Source organism: Protopterus annectens, chromosome 8.part0, assembly GCF_019279795.1.
Source record: "Protopterus annectens isolate FY-2018-M chromosome 8.part0, PAN1.0, whole genome shotgun sequence".
NCBI lineage: Eukaryota > Metazoa > Chordata > Ceratodontiformes > Protopteridae > Protopterus > Protopterus annectens.
The window spans coordinates 1330960792-1330982870 of NC_056741.1; the positions used below are offsets into that span (position 1 = coordinate 1330960792).

The window sequence follows — 22079 nt, forward strand, 5'->3', positions numbered from 1 at the left end:
ACCTGCCACGGTCTCCCTCTGTGGACCTGGATCACCCAAGACAAATGGGTCCTGCCCATCTTCAAAGGGCTACTACATGACTTGGCACTCATCCCATATTGAAGGACATTCCCAGTCCCCTTCACAGCTGCCCCTCTTACAACCAGTACTGCAGATGTTACTAGACCAGGGCACTCTAGTCAGTTCTCTCTGCAAAAAGTAAAGGTTTTCATTCAAACATCTTGATCCCCCAAAAAGACAGACTATGGAGACCCATCCTGGGTCTTTCCTACCTCTATCTTGCTAAAGGTACTCTCCTTCAAAATGCTCGCTCTCCCTACTTTTTTTTTCTCCTCTTACTCCACAGGGATTTGTGGCATCTCTAGACAAAAGATGCTTACCTCCACATCCCTATCAAACTTTCCCACAAGTACTTAAGATTCTTGATGGACTCCTCATTGACAATTTTCTGCCTTGCCTTTTGGCCTTTCCACTGCTCCGAGTTTTTACCAAATATTTGGCTCCAGTAGTAGCCTGCGGCAGGACAAAGGAATGCAGATATTCCCCTACCTGGATGGCTTGTTCATCCAGGCTGCCAACAAATGCTACACTATCAACCTCCACCTTGTGATCTCCTTATTGCAGTCCCTGGGATTCCAGATCTGCCAAAACCACACCTCCAGACAACTCAGGACATCTTCCTGGGGTGCAGAATAAGAACTGACCTCATGGAGGCTTTCCTGCCACCCCAAAGGTGAGCGCCCTGTTAGACCACCTCCAGGTGCTCCAATCAACCCAGTTAACTGCAAGACACTACCTGAAACTATTGGGTTACATGGCAGCCAGAATTAGGCTCCACACGAAGCTGTAGTGGTACTTTCAGTCTGAAAACACAATCAGCCCTTGGAGCACGCTGCATCACTTCCCTCCTTAAAGGAGGTACTTTGGTGGGACCTGGTACAACAACCCAAGACTCCCACTACAACCACCGCAACCCACCTAGGTCATGCACAAAGATGCTTCAGACTTTGCCTAAGGAGCTACTTTAGGGCTGGCAGGTGCAAGACTTGTGGCCAGATCACCTAAAAGCAGAACGCATTAATGCCAGAGAAAATGAGGGCAATCCTGCTAGCCCTCCAGTATTCCAACCTGTGTTCCTACAGGGGACTCTTCAGATATACAGACTACACAACTACTGCCGTATATCAGCAAGGGGGAACAAAGTCCTACCTGCTATGCAGGCTAGCTCTCTTGGTTTGGGAGTTGGCTACCTCGCTTGGAATTTCCCTACGCGTGACCTACATCCCCTCCCTTTACAACAAACTGGCAGATTTATTGAGCAGAACCAGCACAACCATGAATAGGTGCTGCACTAAGGTATTCTTGGATCAGGTCCTCAAGTGGGGTGTACCTCAACCAGTTTGCTTCCTCCTTCAGGCAACTTCCTGAATTTTGCTCCAGGACACCAGAACCATAGGCACTGGCAACAGATGTGTTCTCAATATCCTGGAATGGGAGATCTGTATGCATTCCCCCTTCAGAAAACCCTGCTGAAATTACAGCAGGGCAATCCAGAAATCCAGTTTGACTGCTTAGTGGCCTAGACAGCACTGGTTCCCCTTTGAACATTTGTTCAATGGCAGTCATCACAAGTTAACCCCCAAGAGAGGACCTCGCACAAAAGGGATCATTAATCCATTCACTAGCAGATGCTCCACCTAACTCTGGCTGATAAGATTCTCATTCCATTCAGACACCTTTACAGTGAGGACGTTATCAATGTCCTGCAGGAGGCCAGGAAATCTAATACCAGGAAATGTCTCCTCCAAGTGGAAATTCACTAGGTGTCAAACAGCTGGATCTGCTGCTTGGTGAACCTCCCCTAGCTCTGTCCTGTTTGAGCTACTGCAGTCAGGACTGGCTTACTCGTCCATTAGTTCATTTGTCTATCTGCCTGCTTATTTCTAAACCCCACATCTTGCTTCACTACTACCTTACAAACTTCCTTAAAGGAGTTCTACACCTTAGACCTCCAAGGAGACCCATTCCCCCTTCTTTGGACCTAAACTGTGGTAAGAGGAGCTTACACTACCTCCCTTTGAGCCAGCTAATAAGGCCTCCTTAAAGCACTCCACTTGGAAAATCATCAGGAGTGTAGCCAAACTACAAGCCCTTATGGCTACATCCTTTGTAATTTTCCATGAAGACAGGGTTACCATTGGAACAAATCCGTCCATGCCCAAAGTTGTCAACGACATGTCCCAAAATCAGGCCATTCAGCAACCTGTGTTCTTGCCCAACTCACAGGAAGTGCTGCGTTGGACGTGCATGGACAGATCAGATTACTTGCACAACACCAAGGTTCAGACAGCTATATGTATCCTTTTTATCCCAGAGCCCTGGGTAAGGCAGTTAACAAGCACTGTTTCTAGGTGTATAGTAGAAGCCATTACCTTTTGCTACCAGTTTCGTGGCAAGACCCTGCAAAGGGGCAGTAAAATCTCATTACACTAGAGCAATGGCATCTTCACAAACCCTTAAGTGTTTGGATATCCCTTGTATTCTGGAAACTGATACTTGGACATCAGTCCACACCTTCAAACACTGCAAGCTTGTCCAGGGCAGGTTTTGCCAGGGCTATCCTGAATGGATTCCTGGAATCTGCTTCTAGACCACCACCCAAACCTCAGCTTACTGCAACATGGGAATAGAACATAAAGTTGTGTAAAGTGTTACCATAACCATAGATGTTCTCTTCCTTCCCACCCACCTTTCCCTCATCTGCTACATTTCTTCCCTTTCTAGATGACTATGTAGCACTGCCCTTGCAGGACTGGCTCAGAATGGGGCTACTCGAGGGCTGGTGCATGCTGACATTTTTTTACATTTCTTGACTGGGATAGTCCGACTGGATACATGTCCATTTTCAGCGGAGGCCTGGGGAGAGAATCTCCACACTCATTTTGATATACAGTACATTGTGACAGTGTACATAAGACGTGAATAGTTTCACATAGTTGCACTATACTTGGTGGGTCATAAGTATAATACGTTCCCTTAAGTCATTTAGCCTACACAATCCAATTGAGTTGGTCTTTGGGACATGGTTGAGTTGAAGTCTTGGACAGAGAAGATGCTAGTCAGGCTTGGCACAAGGACAGAGCCAGTGTGATTTAAAATGTTTTCTGAGATTCTCTTTGTATAGAGTTGAACAATTAAGAGTGAGGTCTGGTGGTTGATTCCAGATTTTGCCAGTAGAGTTGGCGAATAAGGCTTCAGCTGAGTTATTTGATTTGATTGGATAAGTAGTCTATTGGATGAGCAGTTTGCTGCGATTATTATATGGAGTGACCATGTTTTTTTGAGGGATGGAATATTATCTGGGTGGTGTAGGGCTTTATGGGCTAATGTGAGCTGAGTAAACTGAAGGGAAGGAAGTTCAAGCCACCCTAGGAGATTTTAGATTGTGCTAGTAGTGTCCTGTAGGATGAGCCTGTGGCAAATCTAGCTGTGGTTGTAGCAGTGGGATGATTTATAGTTTTCAGTACTACGCAAGCCTGTGAACAGGGGAGGCATAAAGGAGGGTGGAAAGATGGCATCGTGCAATGGAGGCTCTGGCAAGAGGAGTGAGGAAGGGTCTAAGCTTATAAAGTGATCCTAGTTTTCTGTTTATGGCTTTGATGGTTTGAATGAGCATCATATGCAAGATTGTCTGACTCCCAGAAGTTTGGTTTGGGCATCAGGGTAGATAATGGTCCCATTAGATGGTAATGGTCATTGTTGGAGGGTTGGACCTACGAGTGGGTGCAAAGAGAAGCAGCTTAGTTTTTTTTGGGGTTTACTGGCAGACTGCAATTAGTGAGCAAACATTCAACAGTATTGAAGGTGCTCTGGGTTAAGGAAACAGATCAGATTGTGAGGAGGCAGAGCAGATCAATGTTGAGCCCTCTGCATACAGAATACATCTAGCCTTGGGAAGAAGTGTAGAGGTCAAACATGGAGAATAAAAGGGGTCCTAGTATTGAGCCCTGAGGGACTCCTAACGAGATGGGTAGACGGGATGGCTTTTCCATAGGACTGTCTGTTGGCATTCAGGTAGGACTGAAACCATAGTGGGAGTCGAGGGATAAGCTAGGCTCTTTAGGAGTAACTGACCATGTCTAATCTCGGATAGATCGAGAGCAGAATAGATTACTATTATGGTTGACTACGTTGGTGAAGATCTGAGGTGGTGCTGTGAAAAGGTCTAAAGTTATGCTGAGAAGCCAGTAGCTTGCCTTCTACAAGGTGGTTCATAAGTTGTTTCTGGATACATTTTTCCATTTTAGCAAATGGAGATAGAATAGTGATGGGTCAGTAATAGAATAGTGATGGGTCAGTAATTAGTTTTGTAGAGCTTACACCATTTTATGTAATGGTATAACATGAGAAACTTTCCAAATTGAGACAAGAGGCTTTGGATAATGTTCTTAGTATTGAAATTGGATAGTCTATGATGGCCTTTTGCAAGTATTCTTCTGGGAGGAGGTCAGCAGCTAGAGTGGTGGGCTTCCGTTTTTTGATAAAACGGATGAGTGAGGTAGGAACAGGTTGGAAGCTAAAGGAGGTGGTGGTAGGTTTCTGATCTTCCAGGTAGGAAGAGGGGGGCATGAGGTGGCTGGCCAGGGTCTTGATGGTTTCTGTGAAAAAGCTATTGAAGGAGTTATGGCCCACGTTACTCAGCCTTTTCTAACATCTGACGCACCATAGAGGGACAAAGCTTTTGAATACTGGCTGTGCGTATGAGATTGAAGGGATAATCCCATAAGCAGAGTACTGCAACATGGAAGAGGACATAAATGGTTATATTAAGACTACAATCTTTTCTCCCTCTGAGGATAGTGGATGTACACTTTCTCCCTCCAAGGATAGTGGATGTGCTCATCTGACTGACTATTCAGGAGATGCCTTTGTGGGAGCTAGTCACTTTCAGTTTAGATCCCTGCTGTTTTGATCTTGCCACACCCCCCCCCCCCCCTGAGTGTTCACATGATACTGCAGGGATTCTGGGGGTTTCCATATCTCTACTGGCTCTTTGGGTCCCACTAGCCATACAAGGACACTTGCCAGGAACAACCCGCTCAATTTGACACCTGGATATTTCAACTATGGCAAGTCTCCTCTGTCCACCCAAATGCTAGAGTTCATAGGATCTTTTCCAGACAGTTTCTTGAGTAGCTTTGTTTCCTCTGTCAAGATTGAAGTTTTCCAAAACACACACAGGATCCACAGGCACTAAACGTTTAATAGTAGATATTACAATTGTATTTGGTGTGCTTTTACATATTTATATGTTCGCGCTGGTTCAGGTCTACTATTAAACGTTTAGTGCCTGTGGATCCTTGGTGTCTCTGTTTTGGATTACCAGTTTGCTTTTGAGCACCAACCGTTTTTTCAAGTTGTTTCAAAGATTGAATGTTCCCTTAAATTTAAATTCAGTCCACACTAGCCAGGCTGATCTTTCAGCTTTGAGGTAAATGGCCTTAACCCTTGTACTTACTGATATTTTCTGCTAGAGTCCTAGCAGTCCAGTTATTTGCTTAGTCACCTGCCCCATATTAAAATCAAATTGCCTTTGAGCAAGGTATGTGCTCCCCCCTTGAAGTATCCTAGAGGGCAGTCTTAGCATTGGAAGCATTAAGACTCCTACTTCAAGGGGGCCACTGCTATGCAGACTTTACATGTGTTGTGGTTTATCAAATGGGGGGGGGGGGGCATTTTTTGCCAGTGGTGCCAGCCATGCAACTGATTTTTCTCCCCAGTTTGAAGTGCTGCAGGTTTTTAACCTTATCCCCCCCAGAAGTGGTGTTGCTGAGGGATGCCCTGATTCATGATTGGCTCTCTGGACTCCTTTATTTGCCTTCCCATGCTTTGTCCATTTGAACAAAGCAACAGAATAAGGTGATCTCATTGCCACATTTTGACGCTGACCAAGTGTGGTCTCCATTCCTCTAATCTCTTTGGGTTCTGGATTTTGTCATTCCTCTAATCTCTGGGTTCTGGATTTTGTCGTCCATCTGGGCTTTCTCAGCCAGACATACAAGCCTTTAGACTACATGATTTCTCAATTTTCCGTGATAGTCTAGGCTTTTTTCCTGGGTTTAAGACCTCTCAAGTCTCCACTAGGAAGATATAAAACAGATATAAAACATGTATCTGGGCTTGTAAGAGAAATCTAGACCTTTCAGCATCTATTCAATTTTGCAAATTTCTGGCTTCCATTTTTTATAATGGAGCAAGGCACACTACCAAGTACAGCTGGCTGTAATCTCCAGTTTTCATGTAGCCAAAAAATTTCATTGACCTGCCTTGGGTTTTTGCAGTGTCTTAAAGGAGGCTTCAGAGGTATCTTAAAGCTTACCTATCGAGGACCCTCCCCTTCTTTGGGATGTGACAGCTCTCTGGGTCTTAACTGCTTCCCTCTGAACCTGCAAAGGTTGACTTAATTTGTCATGGAAAACCATTTTTTCCAGTTGCCATTTCATACACCTGAAGTGTTTAGGAGCTTCAGGCTTCCTTGCCAGCCACCTTGCGTCAGACTAAATTTCTCTGCACCCGTCCATTTTTCCAAGAGTAGCTTTTGAAGTCTCCCTTGGCCAAGCCATTAATTTATCACTCCTTTCCAAAATTCTCCAGTAGAGGTATGTTTGGAGGTACTCGCAACTGACATTTTCTCCACGGAATAAAGCTTTTTGCAGAAGTTATCCCAACTTATAAAAGTGGCCCAGTCTGTGCATGATGGTGCAGTTTGATCACAAGGGTTTTTGCCAAGAACACCCCAAGGTTGGTCTCCTGCCTTCTGTAAATGGACACTTGTGCTGCTACTCCATGGTCCAATACTAATCCCTTCATAGATTGTTACAAATTGGGCATGCTGTCTAGGAGTAGGACAGTGGTTCTACTGTACTCTGAATATCCTATGCGACGACCCTGGGTTACTAGCTGGTGGCTCATCCTATGTGACCACCCTGAGTTGATACTAGCTGACGGCTCATCTCAAAGGTTGAACAAGTTAAAAACTGGTACAAGTTATGCACTCACCATAACTATGCAGTTTTCATTCTTCCAGAGGAAGGGGAGAAGGAGGGAGCAGGTGCAGTAAGATGCCTTCAGGTCAAACTAGACCATATATGCTTGTCCACTTTAGTCTTTCTCTTTGCTCCAGTTACCTTTCCTGTCAGGTTTACAACTAATTGTAGTATTTTCCATATATTGAGGGATAAACTACCTGGAGTAATCCCATTGAGGGTTATGGGGAAGGAGAGGAGCTTGAGTTACAGATGCAAAGTATGAAGTGGCTGAAGTCTGATCAGCAGTCTGATCCAAAACCCAAAGGTTGAAGGATTAAAATAAACAGATGCATTATGGTACTTTTAACAGCTTTTAAGATGCATGAAAAACTAATGTATGAACTTGGCCAACTGTCCACACCTGTGCAAGTAACACTTGTGCTTTGACAACACTACAGCTTAGTCTGTGGCTACAGATGTCCTAACACCAGGGTGATGCAAGTTAGCTTTCTCTATCCCCCTCATTGCAGTCCCACTTACTCATTGTAGCTTGTGGATGACATGCTTATGGAGTTTTGAGGATTCTACAACTTTTTTGCAGATGTAATGCATTTTGTTAACCTGTTTGCGGGCTAGCTGGCCTAAGTACTGAACACAATGTTTCAATGTAAGATGCAAACTTTTTTTTCTCCAGGTGATGGTTCCCACTACAGAGACCTGGTTATTAAATGTGGTGTTCTTGAACCTCTTCTTGCTCTCCTTGCTGTGCCTGAGCTCTCCTCTCTATCTGTAAGTACTTGGTGAAATTGCATGACTGTAATTGGTGGATTCATTTGGCTTTAGGTGTGTTGAGCAATGTTTTTTTCTTTCTCAGCCTGGATACTTGCGCAATATTACATGGACTTTGTCTAACTTGTGCCGAAATAAGAATCCATCACCACCTTTGGCAGCTGTCCAGCAGATGCTTCCAACATTGCTTCGACTTGTACACCATGACGACAAAGAAGTTTTGGCAGATGCATGCTGGGCTGTTTCTTATCTCACAGATGGCACAAATGACCGAATAGATGAGGTTGTGAAAACTGGAATTGTGCCTAGACTTGTTCAGCTCCTTCGATGCAATGAATTGTCAATAGTGGTAAGAACTGTTTATGCATTATTTGGCAATGTTAACTTCATATTTATAAGAGCACAGATTTTGTTTGCGAAGTTTTACCTTTTTCTGTACTAACTTTAAATAGCTCAATTCACTCTGCACTATTATAGTAGGATGTTAATCATAAGTGCAGTATGAATACTATTAAACAATGAACAGCTCTGCAGCTTAATATGTAACTTTGGATTAGAGTGCAAGCACTCCAATCCTGAAACCCATGGGGTGGTTTGTCATGCACTTTTATAGGTGCAGCCAGAATGCTGTAGACATGGCTTTGTCGCTCTTGTATTCACAAGTGGATAGTGATTTTAGTTTTGGCCAGTTTAATGACTAGATATGCTTGGTCTTAAAACCTGTATGTGTTTGCTTGTGTATTGTGGTTTTGGAAGAAGTGTTTGCTGTGAGTTCATAAAGTACTACTAGAAACTGAAGTCTTCATTCTATTCTTTGTGGACAAAGTAACGGAACCTGTGCATCTCCTAGTGACTGCAACTAACTCTAGCTCTTCCTTGCCTATACCTCCTGCTTTCTCCATATCTCCTTGCTACCAAAATTACTCTAGTTCAGCTGCTGTGATTTGATGTCCTCTTCATGCTTTCTCATGATTGGGTACCTGATCTGGCTCTGCCACATTTTCCAGATTTGGATCAGATTCTTGAGCTCCCTTTACCCATAACGCACTGCACCCAGAACCTCTGATCTCATTTGCTGCTTTAGCAATCTAATGCGGATCTGCTCTTGAGCAGTTGCTGTGTTCGGTAGATGAACATTTCTTGTCAACCAGTTTTTCTACAGTTGTATTTCTTGACTTTTCTCCTCCCTTGTCAGCTTTCAGATGGTTAGGCCTTCCTGTATTCCTTTTCTCTCGTTTCATGTGAGCTACCTTTTAAGGTAGCTGTGTACCAGAGCCTTTAGCAGTAGGAAACTGTAGTTGAAAGTTTTTTGGGTAGTTGAATGGTGCAGTGCTAAAACATGTTAGTTGGTAGTGGTCTGACAAACCATCTTTGGAGTTTAAATGATGCACTTGTAGGCTTATGATCCCCAACCAAGATGCCCACAAGGAATGGATCTGTTTAGGTGCTGATCACCTTAAGGCTTCCTGTGAAGTTTGTCCTTTAACCTATGTGTGCTCACAGACAGGTGCAACAAACTTAAGGGATCGCCTTCACTCCGCCTTCTCAGATCCCTTAGCGCTGTAATCTGACTCAGACCGGACATCCTCGAATCAAAAGAACACTACCTGACATCCACAGATCTAAAGAACACTACCTCCTTAGTGGATCTGCACTGATCTGACAGAGGTAATGTGTCACCACCTTTCTCTGCTTTGGCATTGAATTGGAGAGCTCAGAGCAAGTCCCCAAGCTGTATAGGACAATGTTTCACCTGCCATTTTTTAAGTCTAAGCACATCATACCTCCCTCGTCAGCTTCTTCCAGCTGGTCCAAGGCATACATGAACAGGATAATAAAGCTCCTCAAGGTCCAGATCCAGATGGGGGTACTGTCCAATCTGTCCCCTATTGGATCAGTGAGTTATCTGGCCCTTGCCATTAGAACTCCAATCTGTACCTCTGCTTTGGGGTTGCAGGTTTCAGGGCAGTTTCTGCTTTGGTGCCCCCTTAACTCCAGTGCCCCTGATCAGCCCTCATCCTTTTGGGATCTGTGTATTTTGGAGCAGACATATTGGTGCTAGGTTTGGGGGAATGGTGTCAGATCTGTCCCTCTAAGTGCTTCAGTCCGTGACCGCTTTGGGTCAGATTCCCTCTGGAGGTTCCTAATCTGGAGTGAATCCTTTCCCTTGGATGCCTGTGCTCAGGAGGAGGTGTCGAGGGCTTTGCCAAGTCGATCCACTTTCCAGGTAGTGGAAAGGGTAGTCTGTCATGAACTATCCTTTCACATCCTGCAGCATAACTTTGCATCTCCTTTGAGTCATGCTCTTGAGCCTCCTCATCCTGTCCTGAGCTAGCCTGCCATGAGCAGTCTCCAGGATCTTTCAGCCTAGGAAGGATCTGATTCCTCCCAGGGGACTTTCTTCCACAGGCTACTTGAAGTGCAGAGGTCCAACTTCCTTTTGAGAAGGATCCCCTGTATCTCCACTTGAGTCTCATTCTGGGACCTTCTAGAGATCTTGAAGCAGAAAGGTGGGCAGCCTGTCTTCTCTTCCAAGAGTAGGAGGCATTTGGGGTGTGCCCATCTACGTCCTGGGTGACCCCCTGATGTATGAGCTTTGGAGTTTCCCTCCAGGTGTGGAAGGAACTAGATACAATTGAGCCCATTCCTAAATGCGGTGAGTTTCTGGTCCCACTGTCTTTCCAAACACTGGAGTGAGGGTCCTGTAGCTGCTGTTGTGGTGGCCACTAAGAACTAGCAGCAGAGTGCGAATGTCAATCTGCTTAAGTAGTTTGGACAGGTTTGGAAAGCACACTTGTAAGTTGGCCACTTTTTGCACTGCATTCAGAGCAGGAGCTCTCTGCCTCCGACTTCATGCCTGTGGATGAACTTAAACTTTCTCCCAAGTTGGTCACTGTCCCTGTCAGCTACACAATGAGGATAATCTCTCCTACAATGAGTCCCCTCATGGGCTGCTGGTTCAGGCCCATCTGTAAACTTTCTCCTTCCCTGTATTCTTTCTTCCCAGTCTCCTTTTGGGCTTTTATTCCTTACTTGGGCAATGTGCTACAGGGCAATCAATATTTGTGAATTATTTGATACATGAGACTGCCAGTGCAGCAGTAACCATGGGCAAGGAGGAAGACCCTGGCTTAACTGAGTTGTGGCCACAATTCCACTGCAGGACCCACATGACTTGGTATGCTTAGAGGTTTGAATATATAGTGACTGTATACTGTGCTGGAATTTCAGTTCAAGGACTCTTGCTGAAAGGAGTAAATTGGTTTGAAGTGCATAATATGTGGACTTTGCACCAACCTCTGGTTTCTGGCCAAATTAAAACCAGATGCTGGCACCAACTTGGACAAAAGGGTTTCTTCCTCAGCTGCTTCCAGTGGGACTTCTATGTGGTGGATCTAATGCACTTTCTATCTGTTAACAGTTGTGTATAGCTGATTCAGCATTTTAGACTAAACTTTTGACTCAAAGGCTGGGAGTTCTCCTCCTTCCCATAATGCGTCGCCACCTTTTGTTCCACAGATCCCATTGCCTGTAAAGTCTCCAGGCTCTATGCTCATCGCAGTGTTTAAAGGCAAGTGCTCATTTTTTTCTTTCCAGCCAATTTGCTCTTTGGGTAGTTCTGCCTTTTTAATACCTTTAACTTGTGGTTGCGGTTGCCATTTTTCTCCAGTAGTTAACTTTTCCAATACATACGTTGATGTACTTGTTTTGGTTCCCAGTGTTGAGCTTATATGTTCTGTAGTTTTATTTCGCCTTACTGATAGGATCAGAGCCGATCCTTTGCTCTGACTCTGCCTAATTACAAGCTCAGTCTTCTCGTTGGCTTGTGGATAGGTATCCCACGGTGCACAAGTACAATCTCCAGATATCATTTGCATTGAGTTTGAATGTGCTTCTTGGCCATGGCTAAGTTTTACACACTTCAAAAATTTTGGATAATCTTAATTTCAATTTTGAGTTGTAGCATTTTATAGCTATAGTTAATCTAGTGTTTGCATTTGATTAATTGCACACAAGACTAAGTACAGTTGGCTGTTGGCCTTGTAGTACTTGGTATCGTGTGCCAGTTTTCATTTGATATAGACTCCATTACTGTTTTCATACCTTTGATATTAGTAGTTGTAGGTGCCTTTTGTGCTTAGTGTAGGCTGTGTGCTTAAATACTAACTTTTTTTGGGGAGCTTTCACTTTTCTGTTAGTGTTAGAATAAGATTCTATTGACCTAGTTTGTTTTCCTCAATTTAGACTAGTTCTAGTGTGTGTGAGTCTCGTTTCTATACTCCCTAGGTCTGTTTTAGAGGACCTAGTTTCCCTTTCCTACCTGGGCTAGGCCCATTTAAGTTAGAGGACCCTAGTCGGTGTGTGCGCACTCATCTGTGATGTCTAAGGTAAGGCCCATAAGCCATCTTTTAAAATTTGTGTGAAATGCTTAGAGAAGTCCATAACAGATGGCCACTAACTAGATTTACTGTCTGGGGGCCATCCGCTTACAACAAACTTGCCACTCTTAGTGCTAGGGTGGTGCAAGAGAAATTCATTCTAAAAGGTAGTCTAAAGCCTTTTGAGGAAGATCTGGCTAGCTCTTCCTCATCTGCTCTATCTCTGGGATCTAAAAAGGAAAAATCCAAATCCTCTGAGGCCCTCCCTGGCACTGGCTGGTGTCTTGGAGCAGCCTCTTAAAAATTACTAATCGGACAAAATAGCTGTCATCGGCCCCATTGTGGTTACAGGGTCAGCACAAAGTAGTTTGGAGCTAATCACAGAGTATTCAATGGAGCTGGTCTACAGGTCCCTTACTTGTCTCCCTTACATTAGTCACCCATACTGCAGAACTCCTCTTCTACTGTCCTCCAGGTCTTCCAGGAGTTTATTGGAAGATGTAGAGGGTAGTGCTGAGATTTCTAAAGTTGTTTGCTTTACCTAAATTGTCTGACCATCTGTTCTGGGGCCACTAGTCCCACCCCCTTTGGTGATTCCTCCTCCGAGCCATGCTGGTCTTTAGTAGCCAGGGTTTGTTACTGCTGGTGGAACCCTCTGTTCCAGCTCCCCTTGAAGTTTGAGCAGAGTTGCACTTCAACACTGTCTTTCGTGGTGTCTAGGAACTGAAGCGCCAGGGTCTGCCCTGACAGGGATGCCTAGAACTGAGCTTCAGTTATGAGCCTTCCTCTCTGCGAGAGTGAGCTCTGACCTTACATTTATCTCGAAGCTGATGGCTCTGGAACCAATGGCATTCTGTCTCTGAGCTGAGGAGGTGTTTGGAGCTGGAGAGGTCTGCATTCGAGATGTGTCCTGTCCTGATTACCTCTTACCAGAGGTACCGACACTCCCTTAGGGCTCCTACTCTCTGGACAGCAGAGACCTGCAGCCACAGGAGCCACCGGCTGGTAGTCCCTACTCTTCAGAGACCTCCCCAGAATATCCTTCCAAGGAGCCCCCACAGAAGAGAACATGCAGTAGGAAGCATGTAGACTCCCAGGATGAGTCCCTTACCTCTGACACTGACCTTGAGTCATAGGGGTCCCCCAAGTCTGTCTCCTTCGTAGACATCCTGGAAATCGTTAAAGCAGAGGTGCAGCTGGTGGCAGCCATTTAAGGAGCTAGCAGAAACTTATGTTCATCTGTTGAATAAGGAGTCCAGAGCAATGGACCGATACAGGAAACACATCTTCTAGTCAGCATTTACTCTTGGATCACTAAACTACCTTACACACTTCACAAGGCTTCAGAGATCTCCTTAAGGAACTAGGAGATTCTCTACAAGGTGTGTACTGAGGGAGTCCCTGACAAGTTGTCTGTCCAGTTGTCCACCTTAAGCTCTATATTGTCAACTCTTCCATGAGGCTTATATCATGCAGTCGATAGGAACGAGTAGAGCAGCGGGTTCAGGAATTTCCATTAGATGTCATTCTTGGATGAGTTTGTATAATTTTGTGGAACCGTTTTAAGTCTACCCTTACCAACACCCCCTTCAGTTCTTCATTGTTTGGACCCAAGGTAAGACACCCTCGCCCAGTGCTAGCAGGAAGGACAAACACTCTGTTATGCGAGTGTTTTACTGTCCCCTCTAGACAATACCCCAAGGGTCAGAGGTGGTAAAATGTGGTTCAAGTAGTCCCAGAGGTTTTTCCAAGATGCACAGGGTGATCTCTCCAGAGGCAGAGGAGGAAATGGTAGAAGTCGCCCTAGAGGCAGGGGCAGACTGCAAAACTAAGGAGGCTGCAATTCCTTTTGGGGCTAGCCTTACCAGTGCTGCTGATGTGGGGCACGACTGCTTTTCTGGAGCCAATCAGGGGTCGCATTTCTTTGTATCCGGAAGCCTGGCCAAGTATCACTCAAGACAAATGGGTACAAAGAATTACCAGAGGTTCATACCCTTTTCTCTGCCACTGTTCCCAAGAGGGTCCTGGATGTTCCACCCAATCTCGCAGGTATTGAGCAATTGTGGATGTAAAGTTGCTGGAAGTCCTCCAAACTGTCCAAATAGACCAAATAGGATCCGGAACTTCAGATTCTTTAGTGCCAAAAAACATACAGGGGACTAGAGGCCTATCTTGGACCTCAGCAGACTGAACGAATCAGTAAAGGACAAGTTCCAGATGGTGACACTGAAGTCTGTACTCCCATGCCAGTCATTACTAGTTTCATGCTCTGCCCTTTGGTCTCACCACAGCCCCCAGGGTGTTCACAAAGTGGCAGTAGTGACATCTCCTGAGATGTCGAATTCCAGGTGTTTCCATATCTGGACAACTGGCTCCTGACTGCCCCACCAGGCATCTACTTCAGACCAGGGATGCTACCTTTCAGCTTTATGCCCAGTTGGTGATTTTTATCAGTTGGGGAAAAATCTGCCTTATTGCCCTCAATTTGTGGATTTTTATAAACGGTTAGCTATGTTGGCTCATCTGCCAGTAGAAAGGGCACAATCTGGTTCTTCAAATTCAACTTATGCCCCTACGAAAAGTCAAGGCCAAGACTGTTCTGTAGCTTCTAGGGACCATGGCTTCCACCATACTACTAGTGCCACTAGCCAGACTATACATGAGGGTTCTTCAGTGGCTGCTGTCATCCCAGTGGTCCTTTCAACACCTGCTATTATCTCCTCACATACTGCTGACAGACTCTTGCAAGAAGGACCTAATTTGGGGGACCCAACCAGTTAACCATGGGTACTTTTGTCCCTTGCCAACCTGTTTCCACTGACCCATGGATGCCTCACAGGGTGGGGGCATATATATGCAAGACTGTTCAAAGCACATGGCAATATCACGATGCTCCCCTGCATATTAACTTTCTAGAGATGAGGGCAGTGCTTCTGGTGTTGAAAGTACTTCATGACCTTCTGCCTCTTGGGACGATTGTGATAGTCAGGCAGCATGTCAGTATTATGGTATATCAACAAGCAAGGTGGAACCAGATCATACCCACTGTCGAGAGGCCATTCAGGTTTGGAAATGGGCAATATCTTTCCAGCATTTTTTGGTGGCAACACATTCCAGGGGCAACCAATGTGAAAGCGGACAAGCTCAGCCAGGCAATCTTGATGCCTCACAAGTGGTCTTGGAAGCAGGAAATAGTGGACCAGATCTTCTGCAGATGGACAGCCTGACTGCAGTCTTTGCCAGCCCAATTAATGCCAAATGCAGCAGTTTTCTCCCTAATCCCTCCAGTGGCATCAGTGACACTTCACGATTGGCCCCTGGGTATCCTTTGTGCGCTTCCTCCCTTTCCTCATACCCAAAGTTATTCAGAAAGTGAAACCGCTGGGAAGCAAACTGACCCTCGGTGCTCCTTACTGGCCTCGTCATGTTTGGTTCCCCTTTCTCGGGCCTCTTCTAGACTATCCTTGAATTCTGGACCCAGTGCCAGATCTCTTGACACGTTAGGTCTCCTTTTTAAAAAATCCATGCCTCAGCCACTTCTGCCCAGTTTGATTCAGACCCACCCCTCTTCCCTCATCCTTTAAGCAATTCCTCAGAGGCTTCTAGTATCAGACCTCCCACGCCACCCTGGGACCTGAATTGTGGTCTAGAAGCTAACCTTACATCTTGAACCTGCTGCTTTTACAAAATTGAAATCTCTCCTGAAAGACTGCTTTCCTTCTAGCATCACCTCAGCCAGAAGGGTTTCAGTGCTTGAGGCTCTTATGGCTGTTAAGCCCGTCAATGTTTTTCATCTCCCCTTTCTTGCTGTTTGGAGCTGATCCTCTGCTCCAACTTGTCTGTATACTATAGCTAGAGAGCTTTTACTGGCTTGAGGCTAGCCCCTATCCCAGCATGCCTAGTAGTTACCCAGATCTCATTTGCCACTTGAAGCATCGAGATTGCAGATACTGGCTCAGGCTAAGTGTTTATAGATTTTGAATAAAATTTGGTAGTTTAGGTTATCTAACTGTAGTTTACCTTATTTCAATCCCTATTCTGCCTGGGTGACTTGCTTTTGTGTAGATTAACTTTTTTTCCTCTGGCCTTTCCCTTCCAAACCAGTTTAGAGTTCTTCCTTTTCCCTTTCCTTTAACTTTAAGGAGTTGCCGTTTAACTTGGAGGCTCTCCCCTTCTCTTTCCCTGTCTCGAAGATAGTCTTATTGCCTATTTGTCTAGCTTATAGTGCTATTAGTGTTGCATAGTTTTCTTAGTCTATAGCTTTAAACATAGTGCTGTTCTCTGTCCAAGGATACTGCCAAGAATTCAAAACCTTCGGGTTTCAAAGTGAGACTCGTGCTGCCAAAAGATGTCTTATGGATGGGCACCAGTTGTGCATGTTTAGGACCTGTACACCTACAGGACTCTTGCTATATCTGCTATGCTTTTAGTTCACAAGTCCTGCAGGAGAGAAGAAACTTATCTTGAGAGTTTTACTGAAGAGCCCCTTTGCTGCCATGGAATAGACTCTGCCAGCAAAAGAAATTGGACAAAGTCAAGCTTTCATCCTCTGGCTCAAGAGTTCAGACCAGTCCAAGAACAAGGGCAAACCATAAGCTCAGACCCAACTTTCTGTTCTGACAAGACATCTTCACCTATGGCTCCATCTTTGTTTTTGGAGCCAGTAAGGTTTCATAAGCATTCCAGGTCTCCTGCCTTGGAAACCAGTGTGGTCAGCTCCAGTCTTAATTGCAGTCTGTGGCAGGCAGTCACCAGTCTTCAACCCATTCCTCTTGGTCATCCAGGAGCCTCTTGGATGGTGTGGAGAGGGTGGTCAAGATGCTTCTTGGAGCACCAGCATTAGCCAAAATACTTTCGGGCCCATCCCAGACAATGGTGGACAGCCCAAACACCGGTCTTAATTCATCAGACTTGAGTTTGGAGTGGGAGTGTATGGAAGTTGTAGTGGTTGGGCAGTCTGTTCCAGTAACCTCCGGTCTTTCTGTTCCAACTACCACTCTGATCTCCTCTATATACCCCCTTCTGTGAAGGGGTCTGGGAGCAAATGCTCCCTAGTCGGCTCTGAGGGGGGAGCAGCATCTGACCCTACTCTCATCCCTCTTGGAGCTTCAGCACAGGTTGGCTCTGGTCCTGCATCAGCCTTGAGCAGTAGCCCTCAGGAGGAAGTGTCCTGCTTCAGAGCCAAAGATTCTTTCGTGTCAGGACCCATATGCCTTCGAGGTGATTAGGAAGGAGCATGCAGTCTGCTGATACTGCTCCACTATCTCCTTTGCTTTCGGTGCCGGTGTCTGCCTCCAAACCTTCCCTCTGCCCCAAGCTTGGGGAACCCATGCTCCAGGATGCCACACTGGGTGATCCCACCTTGTCCAAAACCTCCTCTTAACCTCCTGAGGAGATCCCGCAGAGGATTTGCAAGAGGAAGCATGTGGACTCCCCAGAGTCCTTTACATTGGACTTGAATCACTCTGGAAGGGTCCCCACAGTGATGGGAAGTTCCTTGCCCGTTCTGAATGTACCTGGATGCATTCAGTTCCCAACCCTCCATCTCTTGTGTATCTTCTCCTTTTGGCCCACTATTGCACATAGTGAGTTGGAAGGCTTGGAGCTATGCACTATGGAACCAGTTGTGTGGAGGCCCAATAAATTGCAGCCCATGAAGACTGGCTCTTATCTAAAGGTGTTCCCATTGATGCTATGGTGGTGGCAGCAGCCAGCAAGAAGGAAATGGAAACTTCATCTGTCAATCTGCTGAATAAAGTCTGATGGACAGATATGGGAAGCGTATGTTTTCTTCAGCGACCTTTAATCTCTGGTCGCTGAACTATTATCCCACTTTACAAGGCTTCTAAGGGATCTCCTCAAGGAGCTGGATACCTTACAGGATCCTACAGCTGTGGGAGCCTCTGACAAGGTGGCTTCTCAGCTTGGGACCTAGACTTCAGTCAACTCCTCCATGCAGCTCATTTGTTATGCAGTTGGGGTGAGCAGGGTGGCAGGCACAGGGAGGGGCAGCCTTACACAGATGGTCCTGGATGCAACTTTGTCATTTTGCCGAGCCCTTAGTCTTCCTTTACCAATGCCCCCTTTGACGGTTCATCCTTGTTCAGGCCTCGGGTAAGAGTCTTGAACCTGGTGTGAACAGGATGGCAAAACTTTCTGCCATGGGAGTACATTTTTCTGCTCCATTTAGGCCCTATCCTAAAGGCCAGAAGAGTGGGAAAATGTGGTTCCAGAAATCCCAGGAACTTTGCCTTTCACATGGAGACCCCCCCCAGGGGCAGAGGAGGAAATAAGATCCCAACCTTGCAGGGGGGTCTTCAGAATCAGGGTGACAGTCCTCTCTGGTAGGCCTTTCCAGTGTTCCTGATGGGAGGCCTGACTTCTATCGCAGAAGATTCATGGGTACAATCCATAATATCCAGAGGTTAAAATATCCCCTTCTCCCTTCCCCTTTCAAAAAGACAATACTCTATCCCAGATGTTCCACCCAGTATTTGGGATCAAGGAAACGTAGAGATTCAAAGGTTGCTCAGTCATCAACGGATTCCCCACAGACCAAACTGGATCCAGAACTTAAGGTTCTTTTTAGTTCTAAAGAAAACTCTGGACTGGAGACTGGTTTTGGATCTCAGGCTGAACAAGTCAAAGTTTGGATGGTAGCACTGCAGTCCATTCTTTCTGGGACAGAAATTTGATGTGCTCTAGAAATCTCCAGGATGTGTACTACCACATTGAAATGAACACTGTTGAGGAGAGATCTATGCTTCTGGCTGAGTGCCAGTCACCATGTGTTAGCTCTGCCCTTTGGTCTCACCACAGCCCCCAGGGTGTTCACCAAATGCATGGCAGTTGCGGCTCACCTGAGGTCAAGGATTCAGGGTGTTCCATATCTAGACTGGCTCCTTACTGCCACCACTGCTCAACTAATCTAGGTAGGGGAATACACAATCCGCTCTTCTCAACATGGGATCCCAAACTAGAGATAGAGAAAAGGACCATGGTAGCAAAGCTGCCTCTAGTATTAACCATCAGTCACCAAGTTATCATGCTGTTCACACGAGTAATCGAGCAAGATTTGTCAAGGTCCTGGGTTCTGTAGCAGGGTAGTCACTCTGGTCCCTATGGCTCTTCCACATGAGAATTCTGCAGTGGCTATTTACACAATGATAATCTCTCATCCAATTCTGACCACAATCCAGCAAAAGGGGGTCTGGAGTGGTGGCTTCACTCCCCTATGGTGACAATAGGCAGACTGCCCCAACCTGTAGCCAGTGACCACAGATGCTACTCGGATAGTGGGGGGGCATTATCTGGGACATACTATTCAAGGGACTTGGCAGAAACGATAGTACTACTTGCACATAATGTCCTGGAGATGTGGTGCTCTTGGCGTTGCAAGCACTTCAGTCCTCTTCCTACAGGGACTATAGCAATTCAGTCCGACCATGTCTTGGTATGGTAAATCAACAAACTGGATGGAACCAGGTCTTGCCCCTTGTTGAGAAGCTGTAAAAGTTTGGCAATGTATTCTCAACGATTTCTGATCGCAACGCACATCCCTGGGAAATCCAACATAGTGGACAAGCTTAGCTGCGCTATCCTGATGCCCCACAAGTGGTCCCTGAAGAGGTAAGTTGCCAACTTGATTTTTTGCAAATGGGGCCAGCAATGCTGTGATCAGTTTGCCACCCCTTCAACAAATGCAGCAGCTACTTTGCCCTAGTCCCACCACTGGGACAGTCTCCTAGGGATTGTTCAAAATTGGCCATCGGGACTACTTTACACCTTTTCTCCTGATCCCCAAGGTTCTTCAGAAAGCACAGTTAGGTTGCAAGTTAATCCTCATTGCCCCTTACTGGCCTCGTCTGATATGGTTCCCATTCCTTTGGCCTCAACCTGCAAGGGGAGTCTTGTATCCTGGATCCAGTGCCAGATCTTTTGAGGCATCAGTCAGGGGCTCTCCATCCTTCCATTCAAACTCAAGCTCACAGCTTGGTTTCCCCGTTACGGTCTTGGCCAGGCTTCCTGATGGTTCTCCAGCAGTTGAAACATTTTATTTCCTCCCGTAAGCCCACTGCTAGGAGACTTTCTGCTAGTAAATGGAAGAGGTTTTTTGTTGGGCAGGCAAAAATTAGTTTATCCCTTTACTGCTCCCATTTCAGATTTGAATTTCTTGCTGAAACTTTTGACCAAGGCGCAGGTGCAGCTACTAGAGTTCAGTTAGCTTCTATTTCTAATTTCCATATGGGAGAAATGGGTTCCAATATTGTTCCATAGGTTATGCAAGGCATTTCTAAGAGGTACTACCCTATTAAGACCTCATATGAGAACCTTTTCCCCTGGAATCTAAAGGGATGCTCTGATTCTTCCTTTCGAACCATCTGCTTGTCTGCTGAAATTCTTGACTTTGAAGAACCTTTTCTTGGTTGCAATTACTTCAGCTAGAAAGGTTTCAGAATTACATGCCTTGCCTATTCTTCCCTTACCAGATTTTCCATAGATTCTCAGAACCAACCCCTCCTTACCCAAGATATGTACTGACTACAATTTGAATCATCCATAGAACTTCCTGTGTTCCATCCTGATCATGGCAAGGCTGAGTACAAGCTTCATCAGTTGGATGTTCATAGACGTTGCGTTTCTATTTACACAGGACCAAGGACTTTAGAAAATCTGACCAATTCATATCCGTTGCAGACAATGTGCGTTCTCAAAGGTGACTGTCAGTGGCTTTCAGACACTAAAGCATGTCTGAATTGTGTAAACAAATTTCCAGGGAAATTTAAAGGGCACTAAAGGGCCTTGTCTACCTCCATGTAATTTCATGCCAGATTGCTTTTGGATTAGATCTTTGCAACAGCTTCATGGGCTAATCATCATACCTTTCACTCATTACGAAGTAGATGTGGCCTCCTGGAACAGGGCATCCTTTGTTTCATGGTCCTGAAGAGTTTTCCAGTGAGCCACCCAAGATTCAGGTGCTGGGAATGTGCTCCCAAACAGAATGAAAATGAGATGGACAACAGTTATGTACTCGCCATAATGTTCCAAGTTTGTTCTTTATCTTGCCTTCCTTGTGTCCCACCTTTCCCCTTTCCTGGAGGATAGAGAGGAATCCCTTTATCTATTGGTTATACTGGCCAGGTTTCCTTTATACCATACCTTATGGGTAGTCTATTACTGTTGTGGAGGGGTCACACCTTTATATGTAGGTGTCATCGGATATGTAAAGTAGAGTAGATCTCTTGTCTGTGCTCTGGTGTTGGGTTATTACAAATGAGATCTGGGTAACTACGCTAGACATGGTGGGATAGGGGCTAGCCTTGAGCCAGTAAATACTCCAGCTGTAGTATATGGCCGAATCGCAGCAAAGGATCTGCTCTGAACTCAAACAGCAAGGAGCGATAAAGGACACACCTGGAATATTAGCAAGTACATCTTTTTTTCCCTCTCATGCAGACAGCCTCTCCCTGAGGACTAATTCCTCTGCCCAAGGTGGCATTTGATGTGACCCTCAACCAGGCCATACACCTACCCACCCTCAAAACAAGGAGGAAAGCTACACTTGCTAGTTAAGTACAGAACTCGTACTGACTGTCTGTACTGTACTAACCTTTCAGAAAAACAGAAGCTGCTGGTCAGCTTTGCGTGTGGGGCAGAAGGGAAGTCTATTTCCAAATGGCTGTCTCACTGTATCCATTTTTGCTACAGACTTGACTGTATGGGGAAACCCCTCCAAGTCGCTGTACCCATTCCTCTAGGGCAGCTTCCACATCCACAGCCTTCCTGCATGGAGTCCCCACCAGGGACATCTTTGAAGCTACCACCCTTTACCTCTGTCCATACCTTGTACTAAGCATTACCACCTACCTCTTTCCAAGTC

At 45.6% G+C, this 22079-nt stretch overlaps 1 protein-coding gene across 3 annotated transcripts in view; it reads left to right on the plus strand.

Annotated features, from left to right (window-relative positions):
• KPNA2 (karyopherin subunit alpha 2) overlaps positions 1-22079 on the plus strand; it is a 557358-nt gene that overhangs the window by 288971 nt on the left and 246308 nt on the right. For all 3 annotated transcript variants that reach the window (XM_044080878.1, XM_044080877.1, XM_044080879.1), the window contains exons 6-7: positions 7723-7817; positions 7903-8166. In XM_044080878.1, the coding sequence (XP_043936813.1) occupies positions 7723-7817; positions 7903-8166 (359 nt within the window). The remainder of the gene's footprint in view (positions 1-7722; positions 7818-7902; positions 8167-22079) is intronic.